The 17,923-nt window shown below is 37.9% G+C and overlaps 2 protein-coding genes across 4 annotated transcripts in view; one reads left to right on the top strand and one right to left on the bottom strand.

The window, feature by feature from the left end:
- The window catches only part of GRIP2 (glutamate receptor interacting protein 2), a 118,608-nt gene extending 115,552 nt beyond the window's left edge, over positions 1 to 3,056 (top strand). The window contains 1 exon segment of the mRNA XM_032239103.1: positions 704 to 3,056. Coding sequence (XP_032094994.1) covers positions 704 to 901 — 198 coding nt within the window. The 3' untranslated portion in view covers positions 902 to 3,056.
- Positions 3,057 to 5,514: 2,458 nt separating this feature from the next.
- The window catches only part of SLC6A6 (solute carrier family 6 member 6), a 54,632-nt gene continuing 42,223 nt past the window's right edge, over positions 5,515 to 17,923 (bottom strand). For all 3 annotated transcript variants that reach the window (XM_032211915.1, XM_032211916.1, XM_032211917.1), the window contains 5 exons: positions 16,737 to 16,874; positions 15,670 to 15,772; positions 14,906 to 15,006; positions 12,999 to 13,169; positions 5,515 to 10,325 (listed from right to left, as the gene is read on the bottom strand). In XM_032211915.1, coding sequence (XP_032067806.1) covers positions 10,185 to 10,325; positions 12,999 to 13,169; positions 14,906 to 15,006; positions 15,670 to 15,772; positions 16,737 to 16,874 — 654 coding nt within the window. In that variant the 3' untranslated portion in view covers positions 5,515 to 10,184. The remainder of the gene's footprint in view (positions 10,326 to 12,998; positions 13,170 to 14,905; positions 15,007 to 15,669; positions 15,773 to 16,736; positions 16,875 to 17,923) is intronic.

Here is a 17,923-nt window from a genome sequence, read left to right as displayed (position 1 = left end):
GGCAGTATATTTTGTGAGTGAGGCTGCCTGATAAGGGCTGTGATAGAATTCACCTTTGGCTCTGAAACTCTTGTCTGGAAGTTAAGGGGACTGCAAGAATGCAACTTTTCACATCCCTATATGTTCCCCGCTCCCAAGGAAATAGGTATTTTCCTTCCATTTTGAATGGCTTGGGCTGGAAAATATAAAGTTAGTTTACAACATAACACATTCATTTAGCAACCTTTTAAAGCTACGACAGGGCTGGAAAAAATGACTTACAAACAGTCCATGCACTTATGACCCAAGGCCATGTGATTAAATTTCAGGAGCTTGGCAACCAACATGTATTTACAATGGTTACAATGTCCCAGGGTCACACGATCACCACTTGCGACCTTCCCAGATGATTTCTGACAAGCGAAGTCAATGGGGGAAGCCCGATTTTCTTAACAATCACGTGATCCACTTAACAGTCACAATGATTTAAGGACTGTGGCAAAAAAAAAAATGTTGTAAAATCGAGTGCAACGACCACCTTGCTTAGCGATGGAAACTCCTGCCCCTATTGTGGTCATAAATCGAGGGCTACCTGTATGGTAGAGACGACCTTGGCTGCCCGCAAGGTTATTTTGCAAAGAAGCAGTTGCTTCATTTTGTCCCCATCTCTCCATAGTTTCCTTCTTTTGCCTCTTCTCTCACCGTGGCTTTCCCATCCTTTTAGGTGAATTGCATCCGTACAAGGGACTTTGATTGCTCTCTGGCTGTTCCTCTGATATCTGATGCAGGAAATAAGTTGGACCTTGTAATCAGCCGAAACCCCCTGGCTTTCATTGCCAATACTTGCCTACAGGAGCCAAGAAGCTTTACAGACCAGCAGTCGGTTGGAGGGGAGGTGAAGACAAGCGCCCAGACACTCTGAAGGATGGTCTGCTCTTCTCAAGGTTTCTGTGGGAGCGAAGGAATTAATGGGTGTCTGTTGTGTGGTATGTGAGGGTTTTTTTTTTTTTTTTTGGTTGTCGTTCATTTGTTTTATTTTGCACTCGTATTTATGCTTAATCTGCGTAATGTCAGTTGCTGTGAAGAGATGTTTCCTCTCCCCCCCCCCCTCCCCGCCAATCACATTTTGAAGCCAACACAGCTTGGCCTTGAAGGTTCAAGCCCAGATGGAGTGAACTAGTCAGGGATGGAGCCAGTTGCTAACAGCAACACCCAGAATAATTCACCCACAGGAGAACACCCTTACTCATCATATGAGTGTTTCCAATGCATGGGTAATAGTGCACAAGCTCTTCCCCAGTTTTTAAGGACTTTGATACACGGTGCTCTTTTTGTTTGTTTGGTTTAATCAAGTGAAGTACATCTTAAAACATCCCCCCCCCTTTTTTTCGTGAAAGACATCCCTACAACACTCCTTGATCCCCTCCTCCAGCTCCCCTGCACATTCTCACAGATCACTATCAGGCGTCCCTTTGACACTAAGTGCACACTCTACTTTTGGATTTAATTTAAAAGGCAACCTGTTCATCAAGAAGTAGCTCTGACAAATACCTTCCCCACAATTTATTCTTTGGGAGATACCAGAAATATTTTCACCTTCAAAATCCTTCATAATTTATTCTTTGGGTGGTAGCAGAAAGATGTTTCACCTTTAAAATATTGTCCAGCTTAATTTTTTTTTTTACTGAGTTTCTTACTCTCCGTCCACCATTTCTTGAAAGCACTTACTGTATAGCATTGCACGGGGAACATAAAGCCTCTTGGACCAGCCATTTATACTTGAGCACGGACAGCCCTGAAATTGTTCCCAGTTATGTACAGTTATGAGTGGGCAGCTGAGCATAAGTCACTTGCATCAACATCTTCTCCCCCTTAATGATCTGTGTAATGGTGGTGGTGGTGGAAGGAACCTTGGTTACTCCGTAGCATGAGACAGTGTCTCTAGATTGATATTGTACCTCCAAGTACATCCTCTGTGGATTGCACCAGTAAAATGTGTACATTTGTTTAATCCCACGATGATGCTTGACACTTTGTTGTAACCTATCAGTAGCAGCATCCCTGTCTTTTTCTACAATTACCTTTTGTACTTACAACTTGTGAGCATGAAGCCTTTGTAAACCAGGACTTTGCATCAGCCTCCTGAGTCAAATCCCCTTGTAGCGCTGCCGTGTGTGATATTCACATTCTTTCAATTACCTGCTTAGTTAACAATTTCAAAAGAAGCCATGATTTCTTCATTTCAAAAGGGGAAAATGCCAGGATTTGTGGTTTCTCCCTGGCCCGTCTACTAGTGGTTTCTGGAACCACTCTTTATTGTTCTTATTTAAGTTGACCTTTACTTGGGAATTTAGTTTATTGAATGGGAAAACTGGCTCCTCTCTTCCTTTCTAATAGTTTTAATTTTGATATCATTTTCTACTGTTTTGATTCATTTTGAGATACCATGTTTTTGTCAAGATTGGAAGCACCCTTTAGATGAGTCCACTGATCCAAGGTGGTTTCTGGTCTGAACCCAGCCCAAGCTGTGAGCATATATATCTTCACAGCACTGCTCTCTCTCGCTCTCTGTGACTTTCTTATCAAGATGTGCATGAGTCTTATTGGGCTGTCTCTAGCTGTAGCCATTCTCTCTTCTCAAAGTATGAAATATTCCATACCATTGCTGCCATAATCTAGATGTGCCATAAAAGAAACAAAAAAAAATATTGATGGATGTGTGGAAAATGGGGTTTTTATATGCAATATTCTCATAATGGCAGAAGCTCCCTGTGGCTTCAATTAGGTTTTTAATGAAGACTTTTAATAAGGCTTTAAAAATGGTCCTTGTATCCCTTCCTATGCATTTTGAATGATATAAAAATGAAATGCATTAAATGTGTATTTTTTATCCATATATTAGAGTGTATTCCTGTACAAAGTATTTTTATATGCTAATTTTCTTATGTATCTATGAAAGCACAATATTCAAATAATATTTTAGTCCTGTTTTGGACCTATTTGTAAATCTGTGTATTTAAATGGTATTACAATTCCTTAGATTTTTTTTAACTTAAATAAAGCAAAATAAATTATAATGTATGTTTTCTTCAGAAAGTTAATTTATCATTATGACTGATCTGAAGGGTTTATATCTGTTTCCACAAAGGTAGCTCTAGCTTTATGATTGTTATGAGAGCCAAAGGATTTATAATATAAGCAAATGGAACAAGTAAGATATCTTGTTTTACTGATAAGGCCTTTCCTCCAAGGAAGTATTTGTAAGATGGCAGCATTAGATATCTTCTACATTCTGCTGTTGACATTCTGGAAACATTTTGTCTCTTGTGCCCAACTTGACCATGGTGATGATTCTTACTTTGCTATATGACTTTACATTTACAAATAACTACAGAAATGTGTTTATGAACTCACCAAACTCAAATTTGCTATTACGTCAATTTTACAGTAACTGTGAGGCTGACAGTAGACACTTGTACATTGAGTTCTTACTTCCAGTTAATGTTAAAAGTTATTGTTTCTAAATAGTCCTTTGTCTAACATCTTTGAGCCTTTTTTAGGCAGGTATGATTCAGAGGTCCACTGGCCCTTGGGTAGCCATCAAGGGGAGGGCTCTCTCTTGGAGACTTATACAATGAAATTACCCTTTCCTAGAAATACCATGGCCTCCTTCATTTTGGATGAATTATTATCCATGTGGAAGGAATCCCAGCTGTTCTACTTATTATGGTCCTTCTGTTCACAACTTCTTGGTTGGTTAATGAGAGGATTTGACCACAGGTGTCTGGGAGACTACGTATTTCCTGCCTTTATTATTTTTTCACAAACAATTCAAGGCAATGAGTTTTATCTACCTTCCTTTTCTGATTTGTCATACAACCACTACCTTGTGAGGGAGTTGGGCTGAGACAGAATGGCTGGCCCAAGGTCACCCAGCTGGCCTTTATGGGTAAGATGGGACTAGAACTCACAGTCTCCTGATTTTTAGCTTGGTGCCTTCACCACTAGACTAAAGTGACTCTGATAAAATACTAGCCAATATCTTTTCTCCATCTTGAAGGAGAGTCCTTAACCTTGTCCAATACATTTTTTATCTCCTTTGGAGAAAATGTCAAAATATTCCATGTAAGAACGACCCTGGACTGTGTCCTTTCAAGGAAATTGAAACAATTTCACGTGTCTTCTCGCAATGCCCTTTTTTAGAACACATAGCACAATGAATTAATTCCTCTTCTGAATCGCAGTCATGCAAAAATCAGATGGGAACACTTCCTTTGCTCAATGTCAATTTTCACAAGTGGTAAGAGGTAGTTCATTTAGAGAACAGGTCAACATAATAAATTAGGTTAACACATAAAATACTGAATAAAAATTAATTAAAGTTTGGAGAGGAAAAAAGCCCACAAGAATGATTTGTTCACTTTATACATGAAAGATTTTTATTGTTTATTTGCAATGATTACAAACTCATCTTAGAAAAGCAAAATGACTTTAAAATATTGATACCCATTTCATTTATCTAAAAAGCAAAACAGATAAAACTGCAAAATACAAACATTTACTGTGTACATATACCAAAAAACACCTAATTTTCAGGGCTGAATACAAGCCAAATTCTTATTCCTATATAAATATTCCTTTCTGGAACAATGATGAGTTTTAAAACATCTTTTTAAAAAAATTATTCTAAAAAATATTTTTAAAAAGAGGATAGTGTCCTCTTAATCCACATAGGTACTCATTAGTAATAAGTGTGGATTTACAGAATTAAAAATGCACACCAACATTTTCAGTAGAAATAAAGATGTCTGCCTTATTTTATAACCATAAAACCTCTGAAGTGGCATTCTTTTCATGATTGCAACAGCACAACTACAAGTAATGATACAAGAACGTTCTATTACAACAATGAATTTATCAAGAGTACTGCAGTGACAGGTTGAGGTCCGGTGGGGAGAGACATTAGTGAACAATCTCAGGCTACCATTTGGTTACTTACAACTCAACTCTCTCCATTCCAAGCAAATGTCACAGCCGCTCAACATGATTTGGCTACAATGTCACTGTCTGCCTGTTGCTGTGTAACGCTTGTTGCGAATCATTAGTGGGCCATTTGGGAGCTTGTTAGTCCTCTTTCTTCTCCCAAGACACCTTGTTAACTATGCAATCTAGTTCTCGCTCCCAAGAGAGCTTGTTAACTATGCAGTCTAGAACAGGATGTTCAGAAAGACAGCTATTTTAGTCCACTTGGCTTCTGAAATGACCAGGACTCGGCAAATGTGGGTTAGACATCTTCTGCATGTTCCCTGAGCCCAGCCACAAACTGTAAGTTTAGGGTTCTAGCCCTAAGCATAGTCACTAGAAAGGAAGTTCCACTGAACATGGTATGGCTTATTTGCAAGTACACGTTTAGAATGAGCCCGTAGATCTCTGGAACAAGTATTCTCTTTGGCCAAACCTGCACAGTGTGTATTTTGAAATCTGCAAATGTCAACTTCTATTGTTTTTAGATAATGTATCATTTTCCTTTTGCCACATTTTTTTGGTAGAAAAATACTGATTCTCTTCCAAAGATTTGGATCCAATTGTGTGAAGCTAAGTTTCTGATCTAATTCTACAGATAGAAATATACGTCTCAGAAGAATATTAGGTTCATAAAGTGCATGGCCTTATTTTCTTTCCTAAAAAGAGCATGCCTCTTGCATTTTTCGTTTCTCACCTCTCCTGCATAGCAGAATCAGAGTAGTTTAGCTTAAATGAAATTCAGGTTAGGCAGGCTGCTATTCCTTTTAAACAGGATACAGAACTGGACATGGGCAGAGGGAATATACTAATGCCGAGGATGGAACTGTAAGAAGGTTATGTGTGATTGTCTAAAATTACATTTTCCCTGCCAAGTGATCAGCATTAAGAGTGTAATCCTTTTTGGTAGACCACCTGCAAAAGCTGTCCTTTAGGTTTTATCAAGATTACTTAATATGTATAAGACTTTGAATTCTCTCAGTGGCTATAGCAAAGGGCAAATTTAGGGGAGTATAGAGATTGATGACTTAACTAGATATTTTGATCAAGTGTTGAATGGGTCCTGATGTTCCTGATTTGCTTTCCAGCAAGGGAAGATACTTCAGCTTAGGATAGATTAAAAAAACTTCTAAAAGTTGAGTTTCAATTTTGAATTGCTATAAACATTCAATTATGTAAAAATTGTGCCTCTGGGGTATTATGATTGTTTTTCAGTGGACAATCACTTTTGGTTCATTTTTGGCCTACATCTGTAGCAATTGTGCATATAAAGCGTTTATGGAGTAAGAGTGGATGTGTTAACTAAAAAAAAAATCTGGTCTTACACCCTCTTAGCTAAAGCAATCTATGACCACTGTTTTATCTATTTATTGATTAAGCCAGTCCACATCAAATGACTCTGGATAGCAAACTTGTCAGTCATAAATTTTCAAAATGTTTCTAGTTTCTTCAAACTTTCCTTTTATAACATTAGTATTTCCATGTTGTCTCAAAAGCAGGTTTCACTTATTGTCCTAGTACTTTACATCTGTGTAAATACAGGAAGATTTCATGAAAACAAAAGCAAAAAAAAAAATGAAGCCTGCCAGAATTTTAGGTTTTCCTGTATTAGAAACCACCTGTCCTCCAGTTCTTCCTCTTCTTGTCACATCTCTATTCTTGCTTCTATGGCCATTCAACAGTTAGTGATCAAATAATTTATTTCCACTAAGTTTTCAGCTGGGTTGATACTTACTCCGCCTAGTAAGTTTAGTTTCATTGCAATCAAGAACAAATATCTAAAGACAATATACTGTGAAATGTGAATTAGTTATGCAATTATTTAACCATACCTTCCATTAGTGCTATAGTTACTTATGAGAATGTTGACAGCTTGAAAGATTGGACTAAGAGAAGGAAATATTTCCAGACATCTAAAGAGCTTGCGCTGGTTGCAAACAGAGTTATGCCCAACTGTTTTGACTAGCAAATGCCCATTTAATGCTGCTATAACCTTTTTTTAAACCTTACACACATCTAGAGCAGTTTAGAAAACAAGCCATACATCCATGACAATGAACGGTTGCACTCTAATGTTCCTCCCAGTCCCCACCCCTTTTTTGGGGGGAAATACAATTTCTTTGAATAAACATTAAGAATATCCCCACCCACCCCATATCCAAACCAGTTCACCCACAAGTTAGTCACAATACTGGATATTTAACTTCTTCATTACAAAGAATGGATAAAATAGGCCACACAATTCTACAAAGTGAATTAGAAAAAAAAAACAATCTTTTTGCAGTCATAAATAAGTAGAAAATACAAACGATTAATAGTTTTCCCTCCCCCACCCCCTCCCATCCATTGGCCTAATTTGGCAGAATCTATTCTTAACATTCAGATATAACACATTCTATTATTCACAAGTTTTGCTATGTGAAAATATGATCCTTGAAACAAAAAAAATGAAGGTTGATGGGCTGATGACAAAAATTTGATTAACTTTTTTTTTCTTGTAAGAGTCCTTCATGACTTCACGTCATGACTAGAAAACCTGTTTACTTTTTGAGTTGGAAAGAACTGATTCTGATTGCACAGTTTAACCTTGAAATGGGTGCGGTACTACTCTTCTTAGATGGAAGTCTACTGTGTGGGACTGATTCTCTGGTTTGTTCTTGAAAAACATCATCTCATGCTATGTGCTTTAGGGTATTCCCTTGGTTGATATATCTGCTTTTGGTTCAGTGGCTGTTCTTGAAACTAGCAAAATATTGCACTATCTTTCATGTAAAATGCACCAGGGAAGTCAAAGGGAACGAACTGTTAAGACTTGCCTTCATCCTAATTTCTTGCTGCTGCAGTCCAATCTGGAATGCAATGGGGTTTGCAATACCAATGCCCTGCCATCTTTGGTTTTGCAGGATTAAAAAACGAAGCCAAACAGTAGCCTTCTCTTGGCTTCCTTGCTTCTTCTGTAACTAACCTTTTTACTGGCCATTTTTCAGTATAGTATGAAGATAAACATTTCCAAAGGATTTGTACTCTGGAAGTGTTTACTTATCAGCTCTTGGTAACAAGAAAGCAAAGCGTTCTGTTCATGGCCACCTGCATATACTGCAAGCTCTGTTCCCTCAAATAAAATAAATCACAGACTCCATCCACAAACAAATATCGGCTAAACAAGACACCTGAAATAACTGTTTTGGTCCTTTATTTACAGTTCTTTTATTTATATATATATATAAAACTAACATAACAAGTATGTGCATAATGCATAAGCAGTGGCCATAGAGAGCATAAGACATAAACTGTTTCTTAATTTCTTTCCTTTTCTTAAAGCATATAGGAATGTTTTTAAATACTGGCTAAGTTCCAGTTTCAACTACAGTATCTTGATTGACAGACAATTACAAAGGAAAGGGGTTTTGCTATTTTTGGCTCACAGTCCTGCTCAAATTGTGTTTACTACCAATATAAAGCTTAAAGGGGGCACCCTTCCCCCAAGATCAATGCCCATATGGAAAAGGATTGAGCCACTACTCAATGAAGATTGAAAACAAAACGTAAGCTTTGCAGGATTCGGGGTGACTTTTCCAGAGGCAAATCCTCATTTTGGGAAAAGTGGGGGACTTAACTTATCAATACAATTCCCATTAAGTATTTTATGCCTTGTTCAGTCTAAAATAAATTTACAGCTTACTTGAACTGCTTGCGTTTTCTTGGATCAATATAAATGACGACAGTTTAAGCCTGTGAATATCAGTCTACTTTTCCTCAACTGCACTGTGATTTCTTGTTTCAGTAGCTTCATCGATAGGTTCTAGTTGACGTTTTTTTCCATCTGCACTCACCGCTATGCAACTTAGCTGACTGCTATGATACACGCCCAATATTCCTTTTTTCGTTCTAACAAAGATAAAGTTTGGCAAATTTGTGACTTTAAATATGGTTTGCAGCATCTTTGTTAATGTACCATTATATAATGAGTTTTCCAACACTAACCTAACTTTCTAACAAAATCGAAGTCCAAATGACTTATTTCTCAGGTGCAGACTACAAGAATGGGCCAGTTGTTACATTCTTTAGTTACATGATTACACTATCATATTTATATTCCTGTCTAAAACTGAGATAACAATAGGTGACAGATTCAGGCTTACCAGTATTTTACATCAACTCTTAGATAATCTCTCTAAATCTATGAGAAACTCAACCGTAGTCTGTATTTAAGTCTGCATAGAAACTGTCCTTGCTAATGAATGTAGAATCAATTCCTCCGGTGATGGAAGAAATAGTCTCCTCTGTCCCCAAAAGATTATCAGTTAAAATGCCTTCCCAGCAAGAATGATTCTGCCACCTTCTTAGAGCCTGTTCACAAACTGCTCAGATTATTCCCCTAGTTCCAACCCCATCTTATATTTATTTATTTATCAAATTTACATGGTCATCCATCTTACCAAAAAAAAATGACTTTGGGTGGCATACAATTGCAGCTACAATATTGCAGCTTCCAATTATCACATAAATATATTGCCACATGGCTCACTCACATAACATAAAAACATGTACTCTTTCTTTAATTTTTCCTGTCTCTACCAGAAGAAGATAGTGCCACACCTTAAAAACCAGTTTCTAAAATGCCAGAGCTTTTTTTTTTTTTTTGGTTAAAAAAAGTCCAAAATAAAATTTTGCAATACCCTGTCCCCAACCATATCAACACCCAGAGAAACCTAAAACTTGTATATGTGCACATGTATGCATACATATCAGCACAATCTTACATATGTCTACCCAGACGTAAGTCCCATTATGTTATTGAGGCATATTTGCAAGATAGTATGCATAGGATTGCGCCTGGGTATATTGTTGGCAAGAAAAATCAACTAAAAATGGTAAAGTAGCCGTATGAATAAAAGTTAGTTAGATATGCTGTGTGGAAAAATAGAAGATAAATTCCTGCAGTGTGCCTAATTTGATATGAAAGCTCTGTTTCTAAATAGAGCAGGACAGCCATCTGCTGTGATTTACTTTACAAAATATTAAAAAATAAAAACCAAACACACAAAAAAATTACTTTTCTCTATGAGAAATAAAAATAACCCTAGTGCAAATATAAAGCTCTGTAAACCTGGTCCTATGAAAGATTCTATGGTTAGTAAACAGCAGTTTTAAAGCAGGTGTCCTCCTCTCATAGAGAGAGCTCACATTGTTGTCTCCACGATGACATGACTTGGCTTGATCAGTTCTCCGTTGGCCAGGCCAGGAGGGCCGAACGTGGCAGCAACCTCTGTTTCTTTGTCCCACCGCGTGATCTCACGAGGAGCAGCCATTGTCTTTATCCTCTGGGGAGAAATGTGTACATGGAAATGAAGAAACTTCCAGACAAATTTATGGAGGCCAAGCCTATATTAAATATTCATAAGGTTATCTATTTTGGATTCAATAGGAAGAGGTACTTGGGAAGGGGGGCAAGGATAGTTGATGCGCCAAATATAGCCTCTCAACTATCAAACGACAACCCGGCCTTCACGTGGTGCCCCCTGTTCCCACCAATCGGGCTCTGTCGACCCTTGGTACTGGCGTCCCCTTGGGTATATCCAGCCGAAACAGCTTCCATGGATCGCCATAACTTTCCATAGAAGTCGCCTATACCCACGTTGGGTGAAGAGGCGTCAAGTGAAGTGAAGTGAAGGTACTTGGGAAATAGCAAAGTTTAAATGTGGTAATTATTGGCTGTTGCTTTTTCCAAATTCACACCACTATGAAAAAGACATGGCTGCTTTAGTAAGCTGCATAGGGATGTTCCCTTCCAAAAAGTACTCTGCATATTATTAAACATGACAGCTATTTACCATGAAATGGAATAAGAGAAGTTGTTACTACTGCAATGCGCTCTACATGGGGCAGCCCTTGAAGAATATTCGGAGATTTCAACTCGTCCAGAACGCAGCCGCGCGAGCGATTATGGGTGCACCTCGGTACACCCACGTTACACCTATCCTCCGCGAGCTGCACTGGTTACCGATCAGTCTCCGGATACGCTTCAAGGTGCTAGTCGTAACTTATAAAGCCCTTCATGGTATTGGATCTGGGTACTTGAGAGACCGCCTGCTGCCAATTACCTCCCACAGACCCATTAGATCTCACAGGGTTGGCCTCCTCCGGGTGCCATCTACCAGCCAATGCCACCTGGCTATTACCAGGGGGAGGGCCTTCTCTGTGGCAGCTCTGGCCCTCTGGAATGAACTCCCCGCAGGGATTCGGACCCTCACCTCTCTCCAGGCCTTCCGAAAGCCGTCAAAACCTGGCTTTGCTGGCAGGCCTGGGGGTGATGAGTTCCCTCCCCTCTCGACATGTATGGTTGTGCGACTGTTGTTTACTTTTACTATTTGTATTTTGTTTTTTTATGTTCCCCTTTTCCCCCCTTGAATTGTTCGCTGCCCTGAGTCCTCCCGGAGAAGGGCGGCATACAAATAATAAAATTCTATTCTATTCTTTCCTTGCAAGCCAAGAAGTACCATTTCAATTTGGTTAAAGTAACTATTTTAAAATTGTTCTCTTTATGAATTTCCAATTGACTGACTATCCATTGGGGAAATAGAGCAAGAGGTTGGATAAGGAGCTTTCCTTACTTTATAATCACACACTTCAAATAGCAGAAGGATTTTGATTCACATGCTTAATTAAGCCAAGTGTGACCATTATCAAACAATTTATTTATAGATGATGGATTGGATATGGTTTGAGCCCAAAAGCCACTGTCTACAAGATAACCCATTTCCAGGCTGGGATGAGAAAACTGTACAGTGTGTAAAAAGGGGAGGCCAATTAGAAAAGTAATGCAAGGAAGGTGATTACATTTCCACTAGGTGGTTCCCAAACTCAATATTGTAGCTAATGAAGTTAGCTTCTTCCACTCTGTGCATGATACAAAGGAAATGTGCAACTTTTATGGAGTGTGCATGAGGGGAGATGTGCTGACCTTGGAAATCTTTTTGACATCTACTGTCAAAATTTATCCTAAATTTTCCGTGACTCCATGACTAGCTCCTATATAAATGAATCAGGCTAGTATGGTGGTATAAGGACTCCAGGCTAGAAACTGGAAGTCTGTGAGTTCCAGTCAGTCCTAGGTGTGAAACCGGCTGGGTCGGCCAAGGGCAAGTCACTTTTGAAGCAAATGTTGTCGAGGAAACTCATGATTTGTTCAGGAAGTTGAAAGGATACAAACTGACTTCAGAACATACAAAGCAAATAAATGATTAGCTTCTATATAACTGTATATTCCCTCTATATATTTTTGCACGTTGATTTTATGACACTAAATACTCAACTACTTTTTCTGTAATGTTCTTTATATGAGAAAATATAGTGCAAAAGTCAAGCAATGATTATTGGATAAAGTTCTACATCACGGTCCTGCCTTGCTATGAGTTCCAAAAAATAATAGACATTATCTCAGTGTAGGACAAAGATGCTATCAAGACTGAAAAAGTTGAGTCTCTCTGCTTTAGGAAAATAATCTGGGCTAGAACGTTTACAATTCTAGTGATACAAATCATTTGTTCATTTAAGCAACATACCAATCTTTAAACTCTCTTGTCTGAATTCTATTTTCCAACTAACCAGCTGCTGAATTTGTTTCAGCAATCTTTTCTAGTATGTGAATATGATCAGAAGACAGCAGTGGGGGTTTTCCAAATTTTTTATGCTCTGCCACTACTACCGGTTCGGTCCGAACCGGCAGCAATCCACCTCTGGAAGACAGATGTTTTAAAATTGTACCAAATCTTGTCTTGTTCTATTCAATACAGAAACAAACTAAAAATGTATCAAAACAGCGCCTGTAAAAATAACCTAATTTGCTGAAATGAATGACTGAGAACATCTTTGGAGCTATAGAAACTACATGCAGGCCCTGGATGAACTGCTGCGGCTAAGGGATCAGGAAGATAGCTGCAAAGAAAATCATCTGTTTGGATGCTTAAAAGTTCTGATAGTTTTTTTGGATTTACCTCAAGGAGAGAGCCATCCGACTGCAGGATACGGATAACTGTAACCAATGGGATGCAGATCATAGATGAAAGAGCAAGTATCCAACCCAGACCGATTGCCCATGTAGGGTAGATGTAGTCCTTGTTGTAGGTCAGGGGGGTATACTTGACTAGAGAAAATATGAAGCACCCCTGTGTCAGAGGAGAAGGAAAAAACACAAAAAGAGATTCAAGCACAAGGAAACAATTATGCTTTCTTCAATAAACAATTTATACAATAGAATGAGCAACCCACAGCCTTTCAAACACCTTTCAGTGGCTTCCTGGATCCCTTTAAATTAGGTTTGTTGAAATCAACATAATTTTTGAGGGATAAAATAGAGGTGAATGATAATGTAAAACTCTAAAATAAGCCAAACGCCAAAGAAAAGTGTGAAAATCTTGGCCCCTCCCCCTTTACTTCATGACCCTATCTATTGTGGCCTTAGTTCCCAAATACTGTTAAGAATTACTTAGCTTTGATTTACATTATCCATGTTTAATCTAATAAAAGGAAACTGAAGTTGACAATAAACTTTTTTTTCAAGGACAGAGGGTTTTTTGGGGGGGGGGGGGTGTCTTTTTTTGATTCCTAAGTCTTCATAGTCTGTTTATCTTCATATAGATAGCTGTATTTCTTTAAAGTATTGGGCCTTTGAACTATAGGTGGGTTCCTACCAGTTCAGCTGAGTAGGTAGTAACTCAGCCTGCCACGGCCCCGAGCCGGCTCTATCAGCACCGGCGCCATCTTGATTTTCAGTTCTGCACATGTGCAGAACAATCTTCATTGCAGAAATTCATTTTCCCCCCTTTTGTAAAGTACTGCCAGTAGCAACCCACCCCTGCTCTGAACGTACCTCTCTAACCCTTGCAAAAGCTTAGGAACGAATTAATCTTTAAATGGGAAGGGAAAATGTTCATTAAATTGTACTTTAAAACTCAGGGTTGTGCCACAGGAATTTCAAACAAGAAGTCCACTAAGCCAGTTTTCTTTTCATGGTTCCTTCAATATTCAAGTTTCGCAGCAAATATAAATAATTATGGTGTGCAGTAAAGCATGAAAATTAACTTGAATTGTGTTACCACACACTGCAAAGAATAAAGGTCTTTTATATGTCCATAACACTGCCTGTTTGTCTTTACCTTGAGTTGCATAACACACCACCTGATCTACTCAGCTGTTCTATTGCATTTGGGGCAAAGGATGTTTTTAACAAATATGCATAAGTCTAATGCCTGGCTGAGCTAAAAAAAAAAAAAAAAAAGTAGTAGGTAGCCACATTCCAGTATTTTGTTTGGAAATGGCCAACCTATCCAGAAAAAAAGCAGAACAAAATACTAATAGCAACAGCATATAGACTTATACATACCTCCATAGTGTTTTACAGCCCTCTTTCTCTGGCAGTTTACAATGTCAGCATATTCCTCCCCCCCCCCCCCCCCCCCCCCCCCCGAAATCTGGTTCCTCATTTTACAGACCTTAGAAAGGTGGAAGGCTGAGTCAACCTTAAGCCCATCAGGAACAAACTTAGGCTGTGGACAGAGTTAGCCTGTGCAATACGACACAGTACTTGGGTCACAGTGGTAGCCAGTTAGTAAATAAAAAAATGCCTACAAATGATTCAGTATGGATATTATTATCTACATATTCTCAAAATTTTAGATGAACCCATCCTTCACCTCAAAATTGCTCCTTTAATGTCAGCTACAGAAGCCAGTTACAGGTCAGTAAAAATCTTGCAATCAATGAAGAGTTTACACATTACTCATTAAACACCGACCTATTCACTCTTATTTCTTTTCGGGCAATACAAGAAACAAAATCTAACTAAACTTACGAAAGTTCTAAATCAAATCATGTTCTTAGGCAAAGACATGTCCACCCTTACCACGCAGAGAATTGGTGTGATTAGAATCCAGCTCCATTTCATCCAAGGACCAGGCCTGTAACCAATCATATCTTCAATGGCATCGTAAAAATTGTCAGCGCCTAGAGTTTCAGCACAGAAGAAAGTAATTGTATTACTCTGCATTTTCTGCCTATGTGTGCTCTACATCTATGCTAGATTTTCAATGAGAAATGCATTTGTGTTGTGAGTGTGAAAAGCTCCTAAAAGCCTTTATTTTTTTGCTTTGTCTTCTACACTTTTGTTCTCCTGAGCTTTGGTGTTCTAAAATTTGGAAAGGGCCTTGATACAACTAATCGGATATTGTGAAATAAAAGTGATGGCATTATACAGTCAGAACATTGCTACTTAAATTATTCTATAAATACATTTCCTTATTTGTACCAAGGAGATAAAAGCAAGTGGGGTGGGGAAACTGTGGGTTTTTTATGACTTCAGAAGGTCAGGCATACTTTTACAGCCTCAAAATGAACCATTACAAGAAAGAGGAAAGCAATGAACTTATTTCTTGGAGGTCAAATGAGAATGTTTTCCAAGAAGTTTGAAGTACTTGGCTGAATCCCCAGTATGCAGAGAAGCCATGTAATAAAATTCCTTCCTTAGCCTGTAAGGTTTCATCACTCTATCTTTCCTCTATCCTCTATTCAGTTTGTCTCTAGGAACTATATTACAGTGTTGCAAGATCTCTGTAGCTTTCAGTGCTGCTGTTAGGCAATGGTCAGATCAGAACTTAACTTTCAACTTACCATAAACCCAGGCTACAGCAATGCATTCAAAGAATGCGACCCACAAAAGGCATACACCACTAGCTGCATAGTAGTCAAAGAGTTGAAACACATACATGCCACCCTGAAAAAGGACAAAAAAAGAAACCCCGGCTGATATTAATACACCAACACAAAGATACATATGAAACATGAGTCGTAAAAAAAACAGTGTTTGTATATCTTTTAACTAGCTGTTCACAAAATTTTCTGCCAGCAAACACAATTGCCGGTCAACTCTTTGGACATGAAAAAGTATATATTCATGTACTTCCTCAAACCTACACTTTTTTTTTTATTCTAGAAGGCATTTTGAAAGATGACTGAATAAAATTAAACCACTTGGCTAACACAATTCCAACACTGCTGCTTAAACTGTGGTGTTTTTTTTTAGGGAAACACTTAAAGAAACATGATGGAAGGAAGGAAATGAATCTTGAAGACAATTGAGTCTTGAAGATAATACTTAGGTAAAACTCACCAAGAGTTGTGTAATATAAGGATGATGGACTTCTTTTCTTAAAACATATTTTCTTTCAGGCATAGCATTATCTAGAATGCCATGTTACAACATTCTGAATATGAGATAGACATCATCTCCCACATGTTTTATGTTTAATTAGCTTCTTTTTATATCTATTTCACACGCAAAAATGTAGTATATTGCACAGTTGATTATAGTCTTGCATAAATACAATGTTTCATCAAAGCAGAAGTAACACTATAATGTTTGAATCGACGTTTGAGTCAAGATTGGAACATGTCCTAAATTTAAAAGATAGTACAAAGGGGTTTAAATTGTTTGCAGGTTGATTCTTTGAATAATTCTCTCTTTCTCTCCTGTTTACTTGGTCAGAAGCTCTCCAGGTTTTTCAGGCAGAATACGTGCTTCACAACACCCAATCGTTTTAAATAAAGATGCAAGGAGCATTTCCTGGGAGCTTCCTTGTGCAAAGCACTTGTTTTACCATTATGCTAAGGTGTCTCCTTGCATTGTAACTTCCTTGAATAGAAAAAAAGAAGAAAACCAACACCAGGCAATTCCTTACTTCAGTCACCATAGTTAGTCCCAGAAGATAGCTGAGGAAACAGATTATAGCAATGAAGATTTCCCGTCGGTAACCCTTCCTTAGGAAGGATGGGTACAGATCAACTAACGATGTGATCTGCCCTTCAACTTCAACAAACTGTAGGGGAGAATAATAAAATGAGTGGGTTAATGCAATGTATTATTTTACTCTTGTATAAATATGTATCCCTTATAAAAGAGTTAGTATTCACCATTTATTTACATAGTACCATATTTAATGTTTCAATATTCCAAGACTGGAGCTGATAATAATCTTTTAGCAGGTTTACTGATTTCCCTTTCACTTCCTAATTAGATTTGAGTTCATTTACTGTAAGCATCAAACTTATGAATAAAAGGAGAAACAAGACAGTAAAGAGATAGGACTGTTTGTAAACACTCCAGGGTAAAACCAAGTAATTCTTGGAAGGAACTTGATAAACTGTTTTCCCTGTAGTTCCTGCATGCCAGTATGTTTTCATAATTTCTTGACAGAAAAATATTTCTACCCTTTTGTTTCTTTCTAGCATGAATCAGACGTCCTCAGATAAGGAGTTCTATGAAAAAAACCTTATTTTCATGCAGCCCTTTCAACTGTAGATTTAAGAAAGCTGGTTTCCATTTTCCTTACTAAAAATTTAATATAAATCATGGTGAGATGTTAAATGAAAGGAAAATTTTAGGGGGTGCAGGTAGTCCTCTACTTATAAACCCAATTGAGCACAAAATTTCCATTGCTAAACAAGACAGTTGTTAAATGAGTTTTGCCCCATTTTATAATCTTTCTTGACACAGTTGTTAAGTATTCACTGCAGTTGCTAAGTGAATCCGGTTTCCCCATTGACTTTGCTTGTCAGAAGTTTGCAAAAGGTATATGACCCCAGGACACTGCAAACATAAATACATGCCAAGTGTCTGAATTTTGATCACATGACCATGGAGATGCTGCAATGGTCATGAGTGTGGAAAACAATCATAAGTCACTTTTTTCAGTGATGTTGTAACTTTGGTCACTAAGCAAGGGGTTATAAATTGAGGACTAGCTGTACAAATGCTGCATATGAATACTCTTTGTAAATCCAAACATATTAAAGCTTTAAGATAATTCTAGTTGTCCCACTCTTCTAATTAACTATATTGTTTTAATAAAATGGAGATAGATAATAG

Source organism: Thamnophis elegans, chromosome 2 (assembly GCF_009769535.1).
Source record: "Thamnophis elegans isolate rThaEle1 chromosome 2, rThaEle1.pri, whole genome shotgun sequence".
In the NCBI taxonomy this organism is placed as follows: Eukaryota; Metazoa; Chordata; class Lepidosauria; order Squamata; family Colubridae; genus Thamnophis; species Thamnophis elegans.
This window is presented reverse-complemented; position numbering and strand designations above follow the sequence as displayed.